This window comes from Carassius gibelio, chromosome A5 (genome assembly GCF_023724105.1).
Source record: "Carassius gibelio isolate Cgi1373 ecotype wild population from Czech Republic chromosome A5, carGib1.2-hapl.c, whole genome shotgun sequence".
NCBI lineage: Eukaryota > Metazoa > Chordata > Actinopteri > Cypriniformes > Cyprinidae > Carassius > Carassius gibelio.
The window spans coordinates 32,029,371-32,052,606 of NC_068375.1; the positions used below are offsets into that span (position 1 = coordinate 32,029,371).

Consider the following 23,236-nt stretch of genomic DNA (forward strand, 5'->3'; position numbering starts at 1 on the left):
GGAAAAGTTTTGACCATGTTTATAATGAGAATAATTTATAAAGAATAGTGTATAATGTGAAAAATGACGCACCCTCAGTGAGTGTAGGAATGTGCTGAAGACATCTACAGTGGATTCAATCATTTTCCTCCACAAAAACATGTAGGCTTAGCCTAATCTCTGTGAGTAAAGGTTTTTTAAATGATAACTAAATATTCATTGAGTCTTAAATGCATAATGTGGACAGAGTATTTACGCTAATGTTGGCTTTATTCTTTTATTAAATGTCAGCTGCTAGTGGCGAAGCAAATCCGGCTGAGCCTTTATCTTAATTTCGTTATTGCCACATAACCATCTTCATTTAAAATGTATCTTAATTTAATTTGTTAAAAAAGACTCGTTTTTATTTGTGTGTTGGTCTATTTATAGGTTAAATGAGCCTATGTCTAGAATGCTGAGATGTTAAGATGTTACATAGGACTTCTTTTATTTCTTTATTTCTACTTCCAAGTGGTCTAGTTAGTTATGAATAAATTATGTTAAAACATGTATAAATTACTCATTCTTGACAAAAGAGCTTAGTGTGTGTGCACATTTGAATAATGTCGGGCTTCCATCTATTAATACTTTTAAAAAACCTTTTAAAGTCAACTCTGACTGAACAGTGCAATTGTTATTAATTAGGTATCTTATACAATTGTATGTTTGTATTTGCTGACGTTAATGTCTTGTTTTGTTTTCTAGTATGTATAGTGTATAGAGATTTGTAGTGTATTATGTAATTTATGTCCTGTCTTTTATGTATTGAAACTTTTGGCCGCCAGTCTTGGCCAGGACTCCCTGGGAGAAGAGTTACTGTAACTCAATGGGACCTTTCCTGGTTAAATAAAGGTTAAATAAAAAAATAAAAAAAACAGGTTAGGGCTTTTAAAGAGCTGTCAATCAAAATGTACTTGTCGAGCTCAGGCCGAAACCTGTCGGGCTCGGGTCCTGTCGGGTCTAACATTTATGGCCCGATTACAGCTCTAATATATATATATATATATATATATATATATATATATATATATCTATATCTATTATGCAAAAACAAAAATCGAAACTACTTTAAATTTTGATTTCAATCATAGATATGAATTATGCAAAATAATGTTTTATGGCCAGTCAAATTGATCTGTGTTTATAATTATTATTACATTTATCTATAATCTCAACACCACTGGCAGGCTAATCAGTCCTCGGTTATTAACTTCATGTTTGTTTATCATGATGACATGACCATATAAGAAAGGACCAGATGGTGTACACGCTGAACTTTCAAACATGACTTGTTTGACTTGTTTCCTCGCACTTCCCCTGGCCCTGATATTACACTAACATTATCTGTCACATAGGCCATCCCCCGAGTGAGAGCGAGTGTGAGATCTTTCATCAGCTCAGACCTGCGTGACTTATTGGTGCTCAATGTCTCCGATCACGCTTGCGAGCACAGTGCAGATGGCGTCCTCTGATAAACACAGACACACACACCTAAACACGGCGTTCACACGATAAGCTCAATAACATATCCACATAAGAGACACGCTTGCAGCGCAAACACGCCACAAATGCAAACACAACATACTCCAGTAAATAGGCAGACGTGAAACCACATACGCTATCACACACCGGCTCAGTGGAGTATAAGGTGTTGTGGTTACTCCTGTTTGCAATATGTATGTGTGTGTTGTGTATGCTAATGTGGGGCAGAAGTTCTAACAGGTGTCTGTATGGGCGACAGTCTGCAATGCCTCCTGGGCAAAATGCTTCACACTTGCTTCATCTCGACATGCGACAGCCTTGTACGGATTAATTATTTCCCTTGAGGAAGGCAGCAATCCATTCCTTGCTCGCTCACAGAACAGGAACTACTGAGTCCCACAAACAGAGTGAGAGTAAGTGTGAGCAAACCATATTACACTAGCCCTGTCCTGTCCATTTATTGCTGATTATTCCTTTTTGATTTACAGAAATGATCCATTGCATTAGCTAGCTGTTTTGATGCCACACGTTTACGAGCAATCTAATATCAGTGCTGTCCTCGGCGAGCATATTCAGTCATGCATTGTGCCTCTTTCCTCTTCTGGCATAAGGACAAATGATCCCGTCTTGCCAGGCACAAAGCGCTCAGGGAGGACAGGAGGGGAAGGTTGCGGGAAGCGGGAAGACAGGGGGATAATTAGCGGAATGACCTCTGTCCTTAATCACTCGCGGCTGGCACTGAGTGCCCGTGTGTCAGAGCGGCAGTTCTCTAAATGCCATCTCTCATTACCGCCAACGCACACCAACCAGAGATGCCCTGCACTCACACAAAAAGACAACAGGACCTTATCTCCACAATCTCCCTGCCATCCCACTGCAGTCTCAAACGGCAGACGAACACCCGCAGGCTAAAAGCTGACGTGGGGTAGGTGGGTCATGGTAAGCGGGGCTATGAAAAGCCCAGGTCAGCATGGGCTGAGAGTGTGCGTCCTTCACGCTGACTGTACCGCCCTTGAGTGAACAGGCAGTGTGGAGGAGGCATAATCCTAAATACTCAATTAACACTACTCTAATTAGTAGAAAGAGTGTGCATGTGCGCTTTGGTGAGGAATCAGAGAAATATAACTGAATGTGAGTGGGAAGAAAATTGTAATTGGAGGTTCTAAAAAATGGGAATTGTTTGTGTAGGCTGTTTATTCCTTCTTCTAAGCGATGCATCAAGGTTGAGAATGAGAGAAAAAGAGAGAACGAGGGGCCAGATGTGTGCAAGCATCCTCAGGGAGGCATCTGCAGGAAATGGTGCAAAGATGAAAGAGAAGTTGTGACACAAAATAACTGAATATTTTCAGCCTTGCATCCCAAAATATCAACTTCTCATGAAGGGTAGCGCTCTACAGAAGCACAGATGACGTTTGTACACTTGTACACCATCTGTGACGGTTGAGAGGTGAAAGAATAAAAAGCTTTGAAATGTCCAGCAGCGCTGATCACGTCTTGCAGAAGCGGGAGAGAAGGGGTTTAACAGCCGCTGGGTTTCAACAGAACAATGAACACACGAAACCACATCAGCCTTGGCTCAACAAATATGGGTTGTGGCAAGGCACAGATAAACAGGAACTGATTCTGAGAAAAACACACACATACACTGACAGAAGCAAGGCAACATCCAGCAGGTACACAGCTCCCCCCCCCCCCCCCCCCCAATTGTAGACAATTGTAAGAAATATTTATTGAGTAATGCATTCTGTTTCACCTGCTATTAATTTTTTTTTTCAAAATATAAACAATAATAAAAAAAATCTAAATTCACATCTTGCATTTAAAAGGATTTATTTATAATATATTTTTAATGTTTGTATTATTTATTTAGACAAAAATAGTAAAGATTTTTAATATCATTATTTTTTTGGTAATATGCCATAATCATTTTAATATTGTAGCATCTCTAAAGGTGTGGTCAAATTTACCTTAGTATGGCCAAAATTCTGCAGGCAAAATGCTGTCATCTTAACTGAAATCCACATAATCCAGAATAATGTAGGAGTGACACAAAAGGCGAACATATTTCCCACACAGATTTCTCATGGGATTCGATTTTGTTCAACTTTTAATAAGCAAATTAGATTTAAATATAATTCGATTATATTTATCAATATAATACTAGTTGATTTGGAAGTGACCTTTAAGTAAGCAATGGATTTACGTTCCCTGCACTATTAGCAGAAGTTTTGCTAAAGTGACAGCAGCTTAATGAATTTAGCCAGAAAACAACTGCAAACTAAACCTCTTGTGTAAAGATTGTGGGCAATATCACAAAAAAAAAAAAAAAACATGTGGATAAATCAAAACTAGTCAATCGAAGGCACTAATGGATTTTCTGTGGACATAGCACATATCCAAATATTTCATACCATGCAGGACAGATGTATGCAAATGGGATTCAGTTTTGGCCTGTTTAAACATGCAGAAAACAGTCAAAAAAAAAAAAAATTTTAATGCATGCACTCCCCAAAATAAGCAGAGTTTTATGTCTCTGTCTCTCTCTCTGTCTGTCTGTCTGTCACCCTCGCAGCAGAATGGTATCATAAAAGTGGGATGTGGAGCGAGACAGAGAGAGATATAGCAAGCATGAGGGGCTTCTGGTGTCATTGTGATCTAAACAATACCTGCCTGTTGCTAATAGACGTGTCATCTGTTCTTCTCTCACACTGATTACTCAGCGATTACTAACCCAGGCCCCCAGTCGCCGTAACAACCGTTGCCGGCACAATGGAACCCTGAATGTGGCAGCTGTTTGAAGCTCTACAATTAACCCAGCATGCCACTGTGTGCCTCTCCGGCTCTAATTGAGTGGAGAGCTGAAAGAACGCGCCTGTCCTCCCCCAGACCTCCTGACCGCGGGCTCGGGTTCAGATCTCTGCCCCTCTCAAAAACACACACTAATGACAGTAATAGAGAAGGACTGTGGACCTGTCTGTACAGACCAAGAGCCCTAGAGAGAGACATCTAAATGTGCATAGACTGATAAGAACAATTCACAGTAATTGCTAAACAGATTGCATAAGTAAGTGGGAAAAACAAACAATACAAAGGTTGGATGAACAGAAACGTATAGAACTATGGGCAATGATAACTCATGTGATCTGTCCGACAATCAATCAATTCCAAAAAAACTGCCACTTACGCAAGCTGTCCAAGAAGAAATGACAAAGAGGTACTAACACCTACACTCTTAAATATAAATGTTCCACAAGGGGGGTTTCGGAGTGATGCCATAGAAGATCCATTTTTAGTTCCCTGAAAAACCTTTAAGTCAAACATTTCCTAAAAGAACCTTTTGATTTTAATCATCTTAAAGAAACCTTTTCCACTATAAAATCTTTTTGTGCAATGGAAGATTTTCAAAGAAACAGATGGAAACAGATGACAATAAAATGTGTTATTACAATTCAGGATGTCCGCTATGAGCTGAAGTTAGAGGCATCTACATCAAAGAATGACAGAAATATGACTTTGAAGAATATGGTCCACTGACATAAGGGATATAAACAATTAAAAACAACAAAGGCAAGTGTTAAACAGGCTGAAATGGAAAAGCTGTCCAAAATTGAATCTAATATTTAGTTAAGACCACACTTGGCTCTGAGCTTAATCGATTCATTTCCTGCTCCGCTCAGGGTGAACTGGCAAAACATATTCTGGTTACTTAGCTAATTCCCCACAGATACCAGCGAGTACCCAATCAAAGGGGAATCTCAGAGCTAATAAGAGCAGGGGCTCAGAGTCAAATTAAAATGCACATGAATAATACGCAAGATACTTGAGACCTTCTCAGAGGAAATAACATTTTAGGCAATATCCACCCGAAGACGGAGCATGAAGTTTTAATTTGCATTACTCTTCAGCGTGAAACCATTTAAAAGCCAATTCCAAATATTTTAATTCAATGAAACGTCACACACTGGAGATGCTCTCTTCACGCATACACACACAATCCATGTCATGTTAAATGTCTGGAAATCTCTTTACTCGCTCACCACTATATACTTTCACTTTGCCTTCCTTTGCGACCGTCCTTCCTCTCCTTTGCTCCTGCACTCTCATCTATCTCTCCATATTTCCCTCTCTCTCTTTGAGTAAGTGAGTTTCATTGGGGGTGCTTGCCGACTGGAATCACCTCAGGGCGAACACTTTATTATCTGCGGTCAAAGCGTCACTACAAATACCATTCTACACACACAAGTGTCACTTTGCATTTGTCTGCTCTGCCTGCATCAGGCCAGCAGGACCAGGCTGCCTGTACACACACACACACACACACACACACACACACGCACACACACCGTGGGAAAACAGACAACACTGATTCCTCTTCCTGCTTATATAGTACAATATCTCTCTGCATTAATGTAATAAAAAAATACTATTAAGTAAAATATATATATAATACAAAGTACGATTTAGTGTTAAAAACTGTATAAATGCATATGGATCTTTTTTATGAATTGCACTAGTTTTTATTTATTTGTGTTGCTTGTGAGATTTTATGTTGCTGTTTTTGTTATTCAGCACAGGACAGCTTTTCTTTGCCCTCCATACCGTGGCAGAGAGCATGAGGTACGAGAGATTATAAAGAAAGATGAATAAGAAATTCTCTGAGCTTGTAGCAGCGAGGGGAAGATAACAACCGCTCCTCTCCCCGAGGAGAACCCCACAGACCCCATCCACTCGCTCTGCTCCTAACGCCTCCGAGAGGCCCTCTTCATCATCCGCAGCAACAGCGACAGCAGGCAGCGAGCGCTGTCCTCTCCGCGCCTGTGTGGAATGCTAACCGTCAGCAGACATGTCAGGGGCATTGTGGGACGAGAACTGGGCGACTTTGTTTTCTCTCACACTTCATGCCACACGGCTCACTGCATGGCGAACGAAAACAAAGCACAAACAGAAACAGAGCAAACTGCAGCGGAAAAGCTTGTACTGCACTTTGCATTGTTCTAATGTTTGTCAAAACCAAAGAAACTATAATTCAACTTCAGGAAGAAAACTTTGACAATCCGAAACGCATTTACACTCTAGAATTTGCTCACTGCAAAACAAACTCACAATATGAACTCACAATGTTTTTGATTTATTAAAGATCTTCCCATAGGAACATTTAGAGTTAAAAAATGAAGCTGCAGATCTATAAAAGTCCAAGGAAGAATTTTTCACAAAACAAATAACAATCAGATAAGTTTGATTCAGGAACTGAATCAATATAGTTCCCATAAACACTGCAAATTATCTATGTCAGTCCCTTATTCTGTCATCAGTTTATGTATTTGTATACATCTGATCATGTTGCTATATACTTTAAATATATGGGATTCTATAAGAAATGTCTTTAATTTTGATATTTCATATAGTTTCTGATTCAATTATATTCCTTCATTCAGGGCTCATAATTTGCCTAGTTTAGAAACTACCATCATTCCTGATTTTCAAATAGCCTACTAGTTTTACTTTAGATGAAAAACTTGTATATTGTGTATCATTCAGATAAAATAAATACGGGGAAGATTAAAAGACAAAATACATCCGGAACCAAGGTCCCTGAATAAACAAACAGTGATGGCTGATCTATTCTTGATTCCATTTGTTTTACAGGTATTTGTATTTACATGCTTTGTCTATTTTATTACATTTCTTTTCTGTTGACACCTGCCTCAAGACAAATTCCTTGTACATCAAAGATCTTATGAAGTTCTTTTAATCCCATAGTCCTCCCTTTTCTCATGTCCTTGGTTCTTATCCCGCCCGCCAACACACAACATGCCCCACTCTTCTCACGCTCTTCAAATGCTGTTTTGTAGATGTTTCTCTATGCTGAGGTCCGATAGCCACCCACGAAGAAACAAAACATGAAGCGGCCCATTTCACTTTTATACAAAAGACTCGTCTGACTTGAAAAAATCCCTCATGTGCGTTAGAATTTCTAGGGTCACAAAGTCGACAGTGAGGACAAAGCGACTCTATCAAAACATCTTCCTGGGAGAACAAGAACAAATAGAGAGTCACAGCAAGTTTCTTATGCTGAATAAAATCCAGCTGAATAAGATAATTTTTTTAAAGGAAAATCCATGTTACTACTATCGACAGCATCTGTAGTCCATGACATGTTCCACATTTTTGTAAAAACAAACCAAATAAAAAATATGTACAAAAGGAAGTCTATGGAGCAGTTGGTGTATAACTTGTATTTAAACTGGAATATTCCTTTACATGTTCTTTTCTGGTGGTTCTTTGGGTGACCGAAGAACAGAACCGAAAGAACAGAAGAACAAAAACACTTCTCTGTCAAATAAGATCTTGGAGAACATCACAGTCTGCTTGATAGAGCTAAAGATAATGAAGAGATAACTCGATGTGAGTGAGGAAATGAAAAAAAAAAAAGGTTCAATTTTGCTTGTCTCTGATAAGATGACCTCTTTTCGGCTGCAAGATTTGTATCAGGAAATCTTTCAGAAACAGTCAAACACACACACACACACACACTATGAGATACACTCACATTTGCACAATGTGCAATTGACAAATCAGAGAATTAGACTGAGATTAAGAAGATGAACATGATCGGACTAGATAACAAAAAGACAGAACTAAAGGTTTATAGTATGTGTGTGTGTGTGTGTGTGTCCTGAAGGCCGAGAGAAATCTCAGTGCGAGTCTGCAGGTAAACAGAAAAATAGAGCTGCCTACAGCTAGCCCGGAGCAAGTCTCAACCCTTCTGCTCTCTCATTTAGGAAACAAGGTCCACTGCTTCAAAATGAATTTTAAACATCATAGACATCACACACACAAGTGCTGGTAAAACCACATTATGCCACTGACCATTAAGCCACAAGTCAGCATGCTAGTAAACATTTTACTAGACGGGCATATAACCGAAGGGAATGCATTTGCACAAACAAGATACAAACAAGGTCTATTTTCATCTCTAACACTTCTTTATTTATATCTAAACATGTCTTTGTTTGCTTTTTGACAGTGTGTCTGAGAATATTAGACCACAGAGACGTGTAAGGACAGGAAACAAGAAACCCAATCAAGCACACAGAGTCTTTCATACTAATGCTTCTGATACTAATTTGCAAGTGAGAATGTTAGCGCACACGCTCTCTTTACCCAGAGGAGAGTGAGTGTGTCAGGCAGGCTATTCTAATTGATGTTAAAGGTCCCAAAGGAGCAACAATGTTAGTTTAGCACATCATGCACTGTCTGTCTTATTCTTTCACGCACACAACATCATGCACTGTCTGTCTTATTCTTTCACGCACACACGAACCACGTGAATATGATCGGTCTTTATTCACTAATCTCCTCTTTCATAACACATTACATGGCTGCTTTTCAATGAGCAAGATAGATCGGGGGATAGAGAGACAGACAGAGAAATGGACAAAATGCAGGGAGTTAGACAATGAGAAATATATACAGAAAAGACAGAGAGTTGGATAGAAATATTAAATAGAGGACAGAGATATAGATGAACGGAGAGAAATAAAGATAGATAGAGAGAGAGAGAAGGAGTGAGAGATAGATAGACAGACAGTGAAGCAGATATACACAGTGTCTGTGTGTGTGTGTGTGTGTGTGTGTTCTCATGTACTGCATCTTCTAACCTGTCTCCCGGCCCCCAACAGAAGGTCAGTCTCCAAGTGTGATCTCATTTCCTCAGCTGCTCTAAGAGCCCTGGATCCCCTCCACATCTTCCTCCTCCTCTCTTGCCCTCCTTCCCTACCTCCTTCCAACCCATACATTCACCTGGGAGGCCCATGCGCCAGCTTAAAGGGCATCTCGCTTACGTCTGCCAAAGCCACAGCAACAGCCGCTAGCATCCCAGGCCCCCTTCCCCACCCTGCTCTGCCCTCTAGGCCAATGGCCCGGGATGGGCACAGAACGAGTGGAAAGGCTGGTGTGTTCCCACCATTGCCCAGAAATGAGCCTCTGGGTGTGTCTGCAGGTTGCTGGCAGGGCGATCAGCCAACTGTAACCCTGAGAGGCAAAGACGACTAATAACACACACACACACACAAAAATCTTTGTCTGTCACTGCCTAGTCATTTATTTATGTCAATATGAATGCTAACTGAACATCACGGATAAATGTAAACCCTAAAGGGCACCAACTAAAATAATCTAAACACACCTCAGAATCATAAATCTAAATCCCTGCAGACAAAGGGCCTGGGGCAGCTGTCAATCAATGTAAAAAGGGCAGATTTGAAACTTAGGTTAAAAATGACTTTTAGTCGTCATTGTAAGCATGTTTAAATAACTTTCAGCAAATGTGTTTTGTTTCCTGTGTGGTGACCACTGTTGGACTGGAGGAGCATTGCACTGAAGAATAATTCTGGCAGGCATCAACATCTCATGACCCTTCCACAACCCTTAGCCATTAATGTGAGAACTGAAGTTTCAGTCCAATTCTGACGTCTTGTCAGTATGACACGGACTCCTGCTTCTCATATGGTTCAAATCTTTCCCATGAGGCCTTCAGAGGTGATAATCTCTCTCTACCGGATTGGATGTTGTGACCCTGCAAATGATGTCACAGTGCCATATGTGCATCTGATTGGCTGCCAATGCCTACTGTGGCTCAGAGTACAGGGAGAAGAGTGTCGTGATTGGACCTGAGCCACTCACTCACAAACACCTTACAGAGGTGAGTGTGTGTAATCGATTATGTGTAGCATAAGCATACATAAGCATGCAATGTGTTTTTAGTTGTGAGGGAAAGATAACCTTGTTCAGCTTCCCAAACAACCCAGTGTTCAGGGAACAGTGGATGTAGTTTGTTTCTCCAGAGCAGCAACTGAGTTGTGCGAGCGTGTTTGTTTGTTCCCGGCATTTTGGTTCCAAATGTTTTATTAACTCATTTTAAAAATGTAAGTCAATAAAGTTTTTGTTCCTGTTTTATTTATGTTGATGTCACAGCTTGCAGACGATCGCTACACAAAAGCTTTGCATGCTCGTGACTCTTTAGCTCCGCACACAGCTTGCCTCCAGGAGCTCGACTGTTTTGGGAGAAAAACATAAAGCTGTATCTGTATTTTATAATTGTAATAAAACTAAAGACTATTCAGAGATATGAAAAAAAATGCAGTACTACTCTATAGGTACTCAAAATCAACATGAGAAATTACAGAAACTGTGTTTGTTATGTCCCCTTTTAAAGAGCAGGGAATATACAAAAAAAAAGTGAAAGTGCAAAAAAATAAAAGAAAGAAAGAAAGAAAACTAATTTAAGAGCAGGGAATATTCAATAGAAAGTGAAAAACAGAGTGAAAGAGCAAAAGAAAGTGTAAAGGAAAGAAAAAGCTATGAAAACAAGAAAGGCATAAAAGCACCCAGAATCCATTGCAGAGGTCAACGTCGGAGTGGCTGTGATGTGTCCGGCCCCGGTGTTTCTGTCCCCAGGGTGCTCAGTGATGAAGGGGGATCTCCCCTCCGCTCAGACTTTCATGTCGCCATCTAAGCTACTGGCAGACAGACACTGGCGGGGGGCTGGGTGACAGCTACAAATGTCACCCAAACAGGGAGATTTAATTAGGAATGACAAGCCCTGACGCGCGAGAGTGCCGCCACATACTCCGAGAATTTAGGCATGCTGAAAGCAAGCGGCTGTGATTTATAATTTAACTAATGCCTGGCGTTTCTTTTTCATTTCTTGGCTAGGAGGGGGAAAACTCAAAAGGCCTCCTCACTGAAGCTAATCTAATACGATATTTTTAAGGGCAGGCGGTCAATGGCTTTTTAAAAAGCACGTCTATCTCTCTCTCTCTCTCTCTTTGGTCTCTCGCTACCTCCACTTTGCAACTCTCCTGCCTTTCTCTCTAATTTTTTTCCAGAGCTCTCTTTCTGCTCAGTTGTTTTCATTATCACACCTCTATCCCTGTCTATCTCCCTCCTCTCTCCCTCTTTCTTTCGCCTGCTAAGCTCCATGCACTCTGGGGAAATTGATTGTCTGGCGGGCTGATCTGAGCACTCACAGCTGATGCTGGAGCCAGTTAAGTCCCTTTTTTATTGAGGGTATGAGGCATTTTTAATGGGAGTTGCATCAATGAACTGTGCAGGTGCTCTACATCTGCATGCAGAAGGGGGCTTTTACTTTATAGTTGTTTGAATACCCTCCCAAATCCTCTCTCTCTACTCATGCCAGATTTGAGAAGGACAGCAGGAACCCATCCACCTCCATAATCTCCAGACACATTGGCTTTCAGACAGCAGCCCAGAATGTCTCTCACTCTCTCTGACACCTGTCTGCAGCTCCAGACCAGACGGTGTGGTCAACATATACTGAAACCACAGCTCAGACACAGATACTCTAATCAATGATGCACACAAAGGTCTTTTACTTATTGTTATGAGCTTGTGCTCTACTGCAGCGATCTCTCAATCAAAAGCAAACGGACGCCAGGAAGAGTGACTGTGTGTGAGAGACAGACAGAGAAAGAAACTGTTCTTTTGCTATTGATTTCAGCCTCAGACCCCTACTGACTGCTTCTCAATAAGAAGTCTAGAAAGGAAGTGGCTAAATCCTGCTGAAATTGGAGGGAGGGAATCAATTTGAATCAAGCAAGGCAGTCTCCATCCATCTTTTCTATTCGGCTCTCTCATTCTCTTTTTCTTTTTCTCTCAAAGATGCATTTTTTTTTTTACTTTTCGATGCAACATCATTGATCTTTGAAACTTCTTTATCCATCCAACATTTAGACCTCCACTTGCATTGTCCATTCATCTGTCTGTATATCCATCCATTTTATTCATTCATCCAGTCACTCGTCCATCCATATATTTGTTTGTCTGCTCATTCATTCATTCACTCATTCATTCATCCATCCATCCATCCTGCTCCTTCCTCCATTCATTCTTCATTTGTCTTCATCCATATATCGATCCATCCTTCATGCATCCATGGATCCGCTCATTCATTCATCTACTACCTGCTTTTTCATCCATCTATCCATCCATCCATCTGCTCCTTCATTCACTCATCATCCATCCACCTGATAATTGCTTTCAGCCATTCATTTATCCATCCATCTGATCATTCATTCATTTATTCTGCCCCTTCAAGCATTCACCCATCTATCTGCTCATTCATCTATCCATCTATCCATCCACTCATCCATCCATCCATACATACACGAATCCTTCATGCATCTGCTTGTTCTTTCATCTACTGCCTGCTTTTTCATCCATCCATCCATCCATCTGCTCCTTCATTCACTCATCATCCATTCTGCTGATCAATGGTTCATCCATACATCCACTCATTTATTCATCCAACCACCCATCCATTTCATATTCATTAAAGGGGGGGTGAAATGCTATTTCATGCATACTGAGATTTTACACCGTTAAAGAGTTGGATTCCCATGCTAAACATGGACAAAGTTTCAAAAATTAAGTTGTACGTTTGAAGGAGTATTTCTGTTCCAAAAATACTCCTTCCGGTTTGTCACAAGTTTCGTAAAGTTTTTTTCGAGTATGGCTCTGTGTGACGTTAGATGGAGCGGAATTTCCTTATATGGGTCCTAAGGACACTTCTGCCTGAAGAGCGCGCGCTCCCGTATAGCACAGCACTGAGAGCACAACAGACTTCACTGATCAGAGCGAGAGCGTTGCGAAATATCACAAAAGGAGTGTGTTTTTGGTTGCCAGGGCAAGACAACCCTCCACAGATTACCAAAAGAGAAACAGCATTAAGGGACCAGTGGATGGAGTTTATTTTTACAGAGCATCAACGGAGTTGTGCAAGTGTTTGTGTTTGTTCCCTGCATTTCGAAGATGCTTGTTTTACAAACAAGGCCCAGTTTGACGCCGGATTTGCACATCGTTTATTTCTTAAGGATAATGCAGTCCCAACGAAAAAGGGTCACGATCGTGTGTTGGAACCGCAGGCGGTGAGTAAAACTGCTTCAAATATCTCTGTGTTGTTAACTTAGCTATCGGCGCGTAAGCACATCAAGTAAACAACATGCGATGTTGTCATCAAACTGCACTTTCCACATGTACAGCTTAAAAAAAAAAAAAAAGACGACAAAGTGGAACTTAGTCATTTTGTGTCACAGCTTCCAGACGCTCTCAACGCAAAAGCCTACTGGCGCTCGTGATTCTTTAGCTCCGCCCACACGTCACGCCTCCAGCCGGTCGTGTTTTTCCGGGAAAAATCGGTACAGACTATCTTTCTCTTATGAATATAATAAAACTAAAGACTTTTTGGAGTTATGAAGGATACAGTACTACTCTATAGGTACTCAAGATTAACAGGATATTGAGTGAAAACGAGCATTTCACCCCCCCTTTAATGTCTTTCTGTCCATGCAGGCATTCATACATTCGCCCATTCATTTCATTTTACCAATGACATTCTTTCACTCTCTGTTCTCAATATTCATTATATTAAAACACACACACACACACACTTAAAAGATCTCAGACAAAGGCAGCAGATGCCCATGGATGTGCTTTCCCCCCAAAAATCTGTCCCTTTAACCTTTTCCTGTTTGCCAAGAAGGAGAAAGCAGAACGATGCCATGCTGATCAGACAGCAGCAGGAGGACGATGCCATCCTATTACCTTTAAGCTGCACTAAGCTTAGAGCTGAACCTAAGGGATAGTGGTTAAAAGTTAATATTCCTCTGCTCGTCTGCCTGTCCTCACCGTAATCAGCTTGTGCATGTGGAATACAGCCACACCAACAAAACAGAACTGAAGGCATATGGAACATTCTAAAAGAAGGACAACCCCCTCTTCCTCTCTATTCTTTCCTTTATTCCCTCTCTCTCATTACAGGAAGAGCTCCCTCAGTTTAAGTCTAATCTGAAGCTTTAAGCAGAGCCCAGGGATCTTCAGTCAGAAATAATAGCCATTAGGCTGTGCTTTACTTTCTTTAATCTCAGAGCCTGCCAGAACAAGACTGGTCAATCTGTAAAATTCCTGCAAACCCTGAACAAACACAGACATACACATGAAAATCTATACAAATATACATTGTGGTGACCAGAGGACCTGTTCTACATGGGTTACTCGTGCATATGTGTGAAACCGATTTATGGAAAATGAGCAGATTTGTTTCACCATGTGTACATTTGCATACGGGTAGGTCTGTAAGGACATACATCACTGCAAATCCTAACCTGAAGGTCAGGGTTGAGTTACAAGCCTTGAAGCCATGACAGGGAACATCAGCAGTAAAGTCTTTTGTTCTTGCAGATTAAATGGTTATTGAAGAATAAAGACAAACACACTACAAATGTTCCATATATGGTCAACAAGACCTTGCACAGACATTCTAAACAGAGTTGCACATAGACAGGTAGAGGATGAGTAGAGTATAACAGAGATAAAATAATATAAAGCAGACCAGATTCGGCTAGAGTGCAGAAAAGAAGGCTTTTTCAAACAAGGGCTTTAAGGCAAAATAGGGTACTAGGAGGTCTGTAAAACATATGATAAGTTATATTTTATTTATTTATTATTGTTTGTAAAATGTATTATAAGAGCTGTCAAACTGAACTTGCATTTAATATATTACTCGTTTATTTTAGTTCTTTCTTTCATTCAACAAATTTGACAAGATTACCATTTAATTTAAGTTTTCTAAAGACTGGTAAAAAAAAGAAAGAAATAAAGATAATTGTTGATTTTTTATTCTATTGAGAGCAAAACTATGAATTAGAGAAAAAAAAAAATCTGCATATACTTGTGAAAAAAACATAAAAGGAAATATTTTTCAGATGAAATGTTAACAATTTGCTTTGGCACAATGGGAGTATAAAAGCCAATTCTTCAATTATTCAAGGGGACGATTGTTTTTCTGGGTATTTGGCATCAAAAACCCCTGCGGTAGAGTACACTACAGTAGAGTGGAGAATAAAATACTATAGGAGAAGAGAACGGACTCGAGCACAAGGACAAAAGCCAGCAACACTCGAATCAAGGCTGCAAAAAACAAGATGTTAACTATTCATGTCTAAACAATGCCACTGTGAGCTGAGTGAAGCTTCTTGGGGCATGAAATGAATGTGATGTGAACATTTCAGGGGTCGTGGATGTGCTACATCACACTGACATAAACAAATCTCTGTTAATAGAACAGTGTGAAAGAAAAGTCTATTGTCAAAGTTCATTGAACTCATCTGCAATGTCGTCAATGCCTAACTACACAGTCACATTTAATTATTCAGTCGAAATGTTTGGTCCCATCAGAAGGAAGTAAGTAAATCTCATATACTGTGCCAGCAATTAGAAAGAAAAAACAGTTTGCTGTCATTGTTCTTGCCATTTATGATAAAAAAAGAAACAAGAAATCTAAACTCTGCTCACATTTGCGGTGGATGTGTTGCGTTTGCTCAAGACTCTTGCTGCTGCTGCTGCTGCAGATAGCCGTGGCGTGCTGGGGTGCAGGGGTCTGCCTCCTCTGCAGACAGGCCAGCATGACTGCGCAGACGCAGGTACAATTCTACAAACACTGGTTTGCCGAGGCCGACCTTCAAAATGGAGAAAAACATAATTGTTAGTGATATAGTCCGATTAAGCAAGATGTGCAGGAATTATACTGATTTTGAAATAAATAAATAAAAATTTATATATATAAAATTATAAAAAAGTATAAAAAAGGGTAAATATAAAAAGTATTAAACAATTATAAATAAAGGGTAAATAAAAGTATTAATATAATTATTTAAAATACATTTTTTTAATGTATAAACTTTTTAAATTAAAGTTAGTTTAAATATTTGAAGTATGAATACAATTTATATATATATATATATATATATATATATATATATATATATATATATATATATATATATATATATATATATATATATATATATATATATATATATATATAAGCATAAATATTCAAAGTATTTTAAAAAGTACTAAAAATACAAATAATTAAAAGTGTAAACTAAAATAAACATAAATAAAAATACGAAAAGGATCAGGAAATGCCACAAGCCAGATTCGAACTTGCATGTGTCAAAGCACCAGAGCTAACTACTATGCCACGGCTCCAACGTGTATTTGTATTCCTTATCCAGTTCTTCAACTCACACCTGTGAAACACAGGAGGAGGATACACGCACAGAGAAGTATGTGAGGTGGCATTTTAATGCTGCTCCAGCTGCCTCTGGACTGACTGTGGGCTGAATTGCAAACACACACCTGCTGCATCACATGGGAATCTAGCAGCCCCTTCCTTCCTGGCCATCCCACAGCACCCATCCATCACTTCCTTCAGTCACAAGAGGAATAAAGCACCCATCACTGCTCACAACACACACGTTAAGAACAAAAACCTGCGCTGACCGGCTGAAACACTTCCTATGTGTTTTTTAAACGATGCGGATGTCAAAAGTGAGAAAGAGTCTGCCTGCAGTTCAGATGCCAACTAGGATGGTGTTTTGTCCAAAAAGGTTTGGGAGGCAGTTTCCAGGAGTTTCTGCTTGGAGTGTAAATGCCATATTGTGTGTGGGTGTATGTGTAACATGCTGATGAGTTAGGTGGGGGGCAAATGCCAAGCGCACATCAGGGCCAGTGACGGGCGTAATCAATCTCCCTCCGGGCCATAAATCTCTGGCTGCATTCCGACTCTGCATCCCTCCATCTTCAGCTCTTTCACTCCAGAGGGAGAAGAGAAAACGGGGCGCGCTGCCAGGCAGTCAACAGAGGAAACAGCAGCTCTGTTGGAGAATGCGGTATAGGACCATCTGACTACGTTTTAGGCAGCACCCACCCACCAGCCGACTCTCCGACTAGCAAAGAATTTCTAATTGCAAGTTAAAGGAGTAACTTTAGGTGAAGTGCCTTGCTCAAGGACACAAAGGAGAGTTTGAACTTGCAACCTTTTAGATACAACCCAGATCAAAACACAAAGCTACCTAGATCAGGACTTTCATGTCAGCACAAATGTGCAAGTGTATTGTACTTTGTTCTTCACTGACAAGTCAAGTCAAGTCAAGGTCTCTCAAGTGAACTATACAAAAACTAAATTATTACCCTGTCATTACTTCAAAAAATGTATACAAAAATGTCCCAAAATTAATTTGTTCAACATGATATATTATAAAACTTTGGCAGATCTAAAATACTACATGCAAAATAAAAAATAAACAATCTAGAAAAAAAATACACCTAAACAAAAAACAACTGTGATTGTAATAAAAAAATAAATAAAGACCAATAAAGTGAAATAAATGGAAATTAACAATTCAAACCCATAATAACCTTGGTGTAATGCTTACATGGTCAGCATTTGTATCAACCAATCAGGTTTCAGGATTAGGCTTATGGCTGGGGTTAAGTGCTTGAACAACATTCTTAACCCATCATCCCCCTGTTTAGTTAGGGTTATGGGTACAACTAGCACTATAATTTATAGCTACTTTATCCAGCACCAGATAAAGATCTACGAACATATACTACTTGGCTAAATCAAGTCATCCTAGAGGCTCTTACAGCTCTTTAGGTAGCGATGTGATTAAACTCAAGCAGAAACTTCTTGGAGCTCAGTAAGAATGTCTGACAACCCTTTACCTCCCATCTTTTCAGTCAGACCTTCAGAGGGAACAAATCCTCAAACTGCGAACAACAACAACTGAAAACATGCAATCCAAGATTGTGTTGAATTGCTCCGTTTTACTGACATGTGAAATCTGTGTTATTTAAAGATCGCAGCTCATTGGTAAACATCTCGGTCTCGGTTTCCTCAATGGCTTTCTGTCACAGCGGGGAAATGGATTAGCCCTTCCTGAGACTCTGTTCCCAAAAATCTGCATGTGAATACAAGCAGATGATGAGGAACTGAGCAAAGAATGAGAACGAGATCGGCAAGCGACTCAGGTCTGTCTTTCTGCCTGTCAATATTTATTTATAGTAAACAGGCATGCGATTTGAAATTGTGTAGCCATGTCAGCTAACATGTGCTTATCAATGTATTTGAATAAATCAATGGCAACACCAAATAAAATCTCCACCGATGCAATCCTCATTGCCGTCTTTCTTCAATCAAAAGCAGTACAAGCTCAGCACTATGAACAGCAAATGTAGGAAGATTTCTGTGATTACACTTGTTTGTGTACTTCCTGAGATACAAGCCACCTAATATATTTGCAAATTACTATTCTTATAAACTAGAGGGTTTATAAGCTTTCCATTGGAAAAAAAAACCTCACGCATTCTTCAATTTCCTGAAAATAGTGAGATGAATTCTAGATACCACTGAAATCTTGCACCACTATAAGAAACACAAGGTGTGCTTGGATAGCTAAAACCGAGACAGCATGGATTTAGTTTGATGTTTTTTAGCATATGATTTTTATATTTAGCCTTATAGCAACACTGATTCCATAGACATCCATCCTGAACATCCTGGTGTTAGGTCCCTTGGTTAGGGTAAAGGCTCATGTTGCAAGGCCTTCAGACCTACTAACACAGAAGAAGGGTTCAGTGCAACATTGTTTTAAAACTAAATGCATCTCTATGAAACACTTTACAATGAGAGAGAAAATTCACACAGTGAAATTTGTTTTAAAAGCGGTTAAGAAGTTTTAATTAGCGCTACAATCACATGTAGAGATGCACATATATTTCAATTCAGACTGATACTATCTCTTTTTCATGTAAGGGCAATAACCAATAAATTGCCTATATTACAATTCAACACTACTCTTTAATTTTGAGTAATCCAAGATTACTTTTAACAGTGTTATTAAATACATTTTATTGTAAAAATCTTTAAACATAAGGTTAAAATCTTTGAGCTTAACTTTTAAGTGAGTGTTAGATGGCGGCAAAGGTGATCAAAATGCAAAAAATGGGATAAATGAGCATATGCAATTAAAATATTCTATTAAAGTATATGAACAAAATTCAGCACCATTGCATCTAAAACTTAAAATAAAAACCCTAAAAACGAAATCAATTGTTTTAAATTCTAAAAGAAAATTTAGGCATGTACAGTATGTAAAATGAATAATAATTAGTCAGTAATAAGTAAGATTTACCCTCTGACCTTAACTTTTAAGCACGCATTGGATGACACCAAAGATAATGTAGAAGTTCAAAAGATGAGCAAAAATATCCCATAAAAACCAATGCATCTATAAAAAAAATTGATTAAAAATGGATAATAAATTATATGGTACTGACATATTGTGCATTTCTAGAAAATACGCAATGCACTTGCTGCCAGTTTTTCTTGTTGGGCTGACATCTTATTAGAAGTCTTCAGTGCTCTGATAGACTGCGATTGGGCAGCACCACGCAGCATTTTTGCTTTTAATGTGAACCAACAAACTACAATAAAACTTTTTAGGACAAAAACACTAAATTCTCCAACAGATACATGCAGCTTAGGTCAAAGCCTAGCCTGTGCATAAATCAGCTTCCGTAATGAAAGTGCTTTTGAACATGTAACAATATACAGTTTCAGGTAGACATGCACTTAGTTTGTCTGATGCATGCCGAGATCTCCGGTGGACGAATTAACCTCACGCTGACCTGAGCCCCCTGAATTCTCTTAAGTGCAATTCTGTTGGAGAGGCGAAAATATCGATAGGCTGGAAAGTGAGGGGAAGGTGAGAACGAAAGAGGTGTAAGTGCGGATAAAAGAACCTAAGACAAAAAGCATGATGGCTAAAAGTTGATTTCCTGTGTATAAAATCCTCCATTATGACCAGTATAGACTCGGCCTGTAGGGAATCTATGTACATTGATGTAAAGAGGGAGAAAGGAAAGAGGTTTTGCATTTGTCTGCAATATCCGAGAGAGATGAGGGGACGGAGAGGCGGGGGATTTCTCTTCCTAATTGAATGGTGACCTGCCAGCTCAGTGTGTGTGTGTGTGTGTGTGTGCGTGTGTGTGTGAGAGAGAGAGACAGAGAGCTCCATGAGTGCTTTTAAAAGGCCTGTGTCTCCCCTCTTAATAAGCCCAAACAAGTTAATCCAATCGACACACCCAGACCCTTTTCTTCGGCTTTAACAAGCAGCCACTGCAGTCCCCCATAATCCCTCACACACACCGCACCACTGAATGGAAAGCAATGAAAGAGCTCATTAGAGGGACAGACAGAGTCCCCGACCCCTTAACTTCACCACACAGCGCACACACACAAACTTAGACACTCAACACTATTATATAAAAACCACACACACATGAACATGCTGAGCAGGTGACAGTAGAAACTAATCAGAATAACACATCAAGTCGCACACACACGAATATAGCAACAGGACAAGGACAAACGAGGATGCAAAACACAGACAAACAAACAAACAATCCTTCAGAGAGGACATGCACACACTCTGGGACATAAATTCAGCAATTGTTAACAAGACACACACACACTGGAGACCCGTTGCTTCCTAACAACACATGAATGCAGGAGAGGACGTAAAACCCACGGAGCGCAAACAGTCCTGCTGACAACAAACAAATGATATACGCACGCGTTTCCACTATACATACAGTTTCTTTCAATAGCTAACAATTTTGGCACACAATATCCACATCTGCTAAAGGGCCGCCTCCATTCCAGGGTCAGATCCAGGTCAGCCATTGTTGCAAGCATAAGCAGATGGAAGATGGTTTATTCTGCAGCTCGAAGAATGAACAACATATTGCTGTTGTAAATTCTTGATTTCGGCTCTCGATCCGAGCCAAAGTGCGGCCCGTAAGCGGGAGCCGGATAATAATGCGAAAAAAGTCTATCTCTGTCACAGCACGCCAAATCGCACGCCCGTTATCTTGAATCACGCTACAGTAGCCAACATTAATTCTGTCACATTGATGGCTGAAGCACCAACTAATTGGCCGCTGAGACGAGACGCTGAATGAATTTGTTGTGCGTGTGAGATCACATGGAAGAACTTCACGTCTAAAGCAGTGAAAGGGCAGTTAGTGTTGATGCATTCACAATAAACACCCAGGGATATTTTCTTATCATCAAAATGACATTTGGACATTTTCACATTATCCTCATCCAAATAATAGATTACAATTCATTAAAACATTAAAATTCTGTCAGCAAAAATAACAGAAAAACAATAGTGAGCGAATGCATGCACAATTAAATATCCAATATTGAACCGTATGAATCATAAAGAAAAATTAATTAAATAAAACTAAAATATACAAGCAAGCAATAAATTAATAAATATGCAAGCTAAAGCAATGTGCATGGTTTTGATCTTGTAATGCATTTAAATACAATAAATTGGAAAAGACAGACTGTACAGCCCAAGTCTATAGAGGTCACACATCTAAATAAAGACACATCAGAGCAATTGGTTGTCCAGAAAAGAGCAGCTAAACTAAAAAAAAAGCACAGTGCTGCCCATCACATATCTGAGCTCATTCACATAACACAAGGACCCTGTTTAGGATTAACAACATGAAAACAATGGCCTATTGTATGCACAACACCCCCACACCCTGAAGGCATTCATTTGTCAGTGTGAATATTCAAGGGTCTTCTATTGCCGTTTTTTTGTTCATTGTCTGTGCTGTTTGATCACAGCCTGAGGGGCTAAAGTCTAAGAGATAAGCCGTTGGTGTTTAAGGGAGTGAGAAAAAGACAAATAAGTAAACCATACACACTGACATTGAGTTATGATAAATAAATGACAACATAATGTACCTTCAATGGTTCAAATAAAAAGAAAAGTTTGAACCTCTATGTACTGTATCAGTGTCACTCGTCACTCGTCAGTCTCCCAGAATGCACTTGCAGGCATCTGACCTCAATTCCCATTACCATTGAGTGAGGAACAATCAATTGCTGGGAAAAAATACATTTTGCAAGCGCAACAAAAAAAAAAGTAGACAATTTTCTACTATGAGTCTTTGTACGGCCCTTAAAAAAACTAGAAATTATAAACAAACAACATTTTACAAAATGTTTTATATGTATTTTATATGTTCCATTTCCTTTAATAATAATAAAAAAATATATATATTTATTTAGCCAAAACACAATGTAGTCATTCAATTATGTGACCACCATACCACCATTTCATTCACTCCCACAGATCCTTCAAAGCAGAAACATATTTTGTGCAGGGATGTGCAGTGCACACTCAAATATATATGCTTTATCAGACATTGTTTCCACTGAGATGACCAGTTTTCTGTCCAATAATCAGAGAGAAGGTGAGAGAGCGTGAATAACAGCCCTGTACTGCCCCAGAGGCAGGATATATCCGGCACCTTTCATATCACACAGCCGTCCTGATAAAGACCCGCGTTATCATTCCCCTTCCGAGAGACATGAGGTAGCGAAGGTGAGGTATGTGTGTAATTCAGGCGCGCTTGTGTGTGTATCTACATGAAGGTGAACACTAAGAAAGGAAATGTGTGCGAAATGCCAATCTTTAGATGAGTCTCAGATAAGTGTACAGAAGCCTTCAATAAAAGGCATCCCAGTTCAGTGCTGCCGAGACAAAGCTATGCAAAATGACATACAAAGCAAATCGCTTCCAAACACACGTCAACTCTACCTGACACAATCGCACAACCACTGACTCACACGTGTGACTCTCAAACCAATGTCATATTCTCCAAGAACATTAGAGGGTTTAGTGAGGTCTCCTCCGCTAGTCTTGAAAAGCATCCTAAATCGCCACTGACAGCTTGACGATCATGAGGTCAAGTGAGGCTTGGGAGATTCATCCGAGACTGA

General features: G+C 39.6%; 1 protein-coding gene across 1 annotated transcript in view; it reads right to left on the minus strand.

Moving 5' to 3' along the window:
- fam222aa (family with sequence similarity 222 member Aa) overlaps positions 1 to 23,236 on the minus strand; it is a 55,864-nt gene that overhangs the window by 8,900 nt on the left and 23,728 nt on the right. The window contains exon 2 of the mRNA XM_052595802.1: positions 15,874 to 16,037. Within this exon, the coding sequence (XP_052451762.1) occupies positions 15,874 to 15,985 (112 nt within the window). The 5' untranslated portion in view covers positions 15,986 to 16,037. The remainder of the gene's footprint in view (positions 1 to 15,873; positions 16,038 to 23,236) is intronic.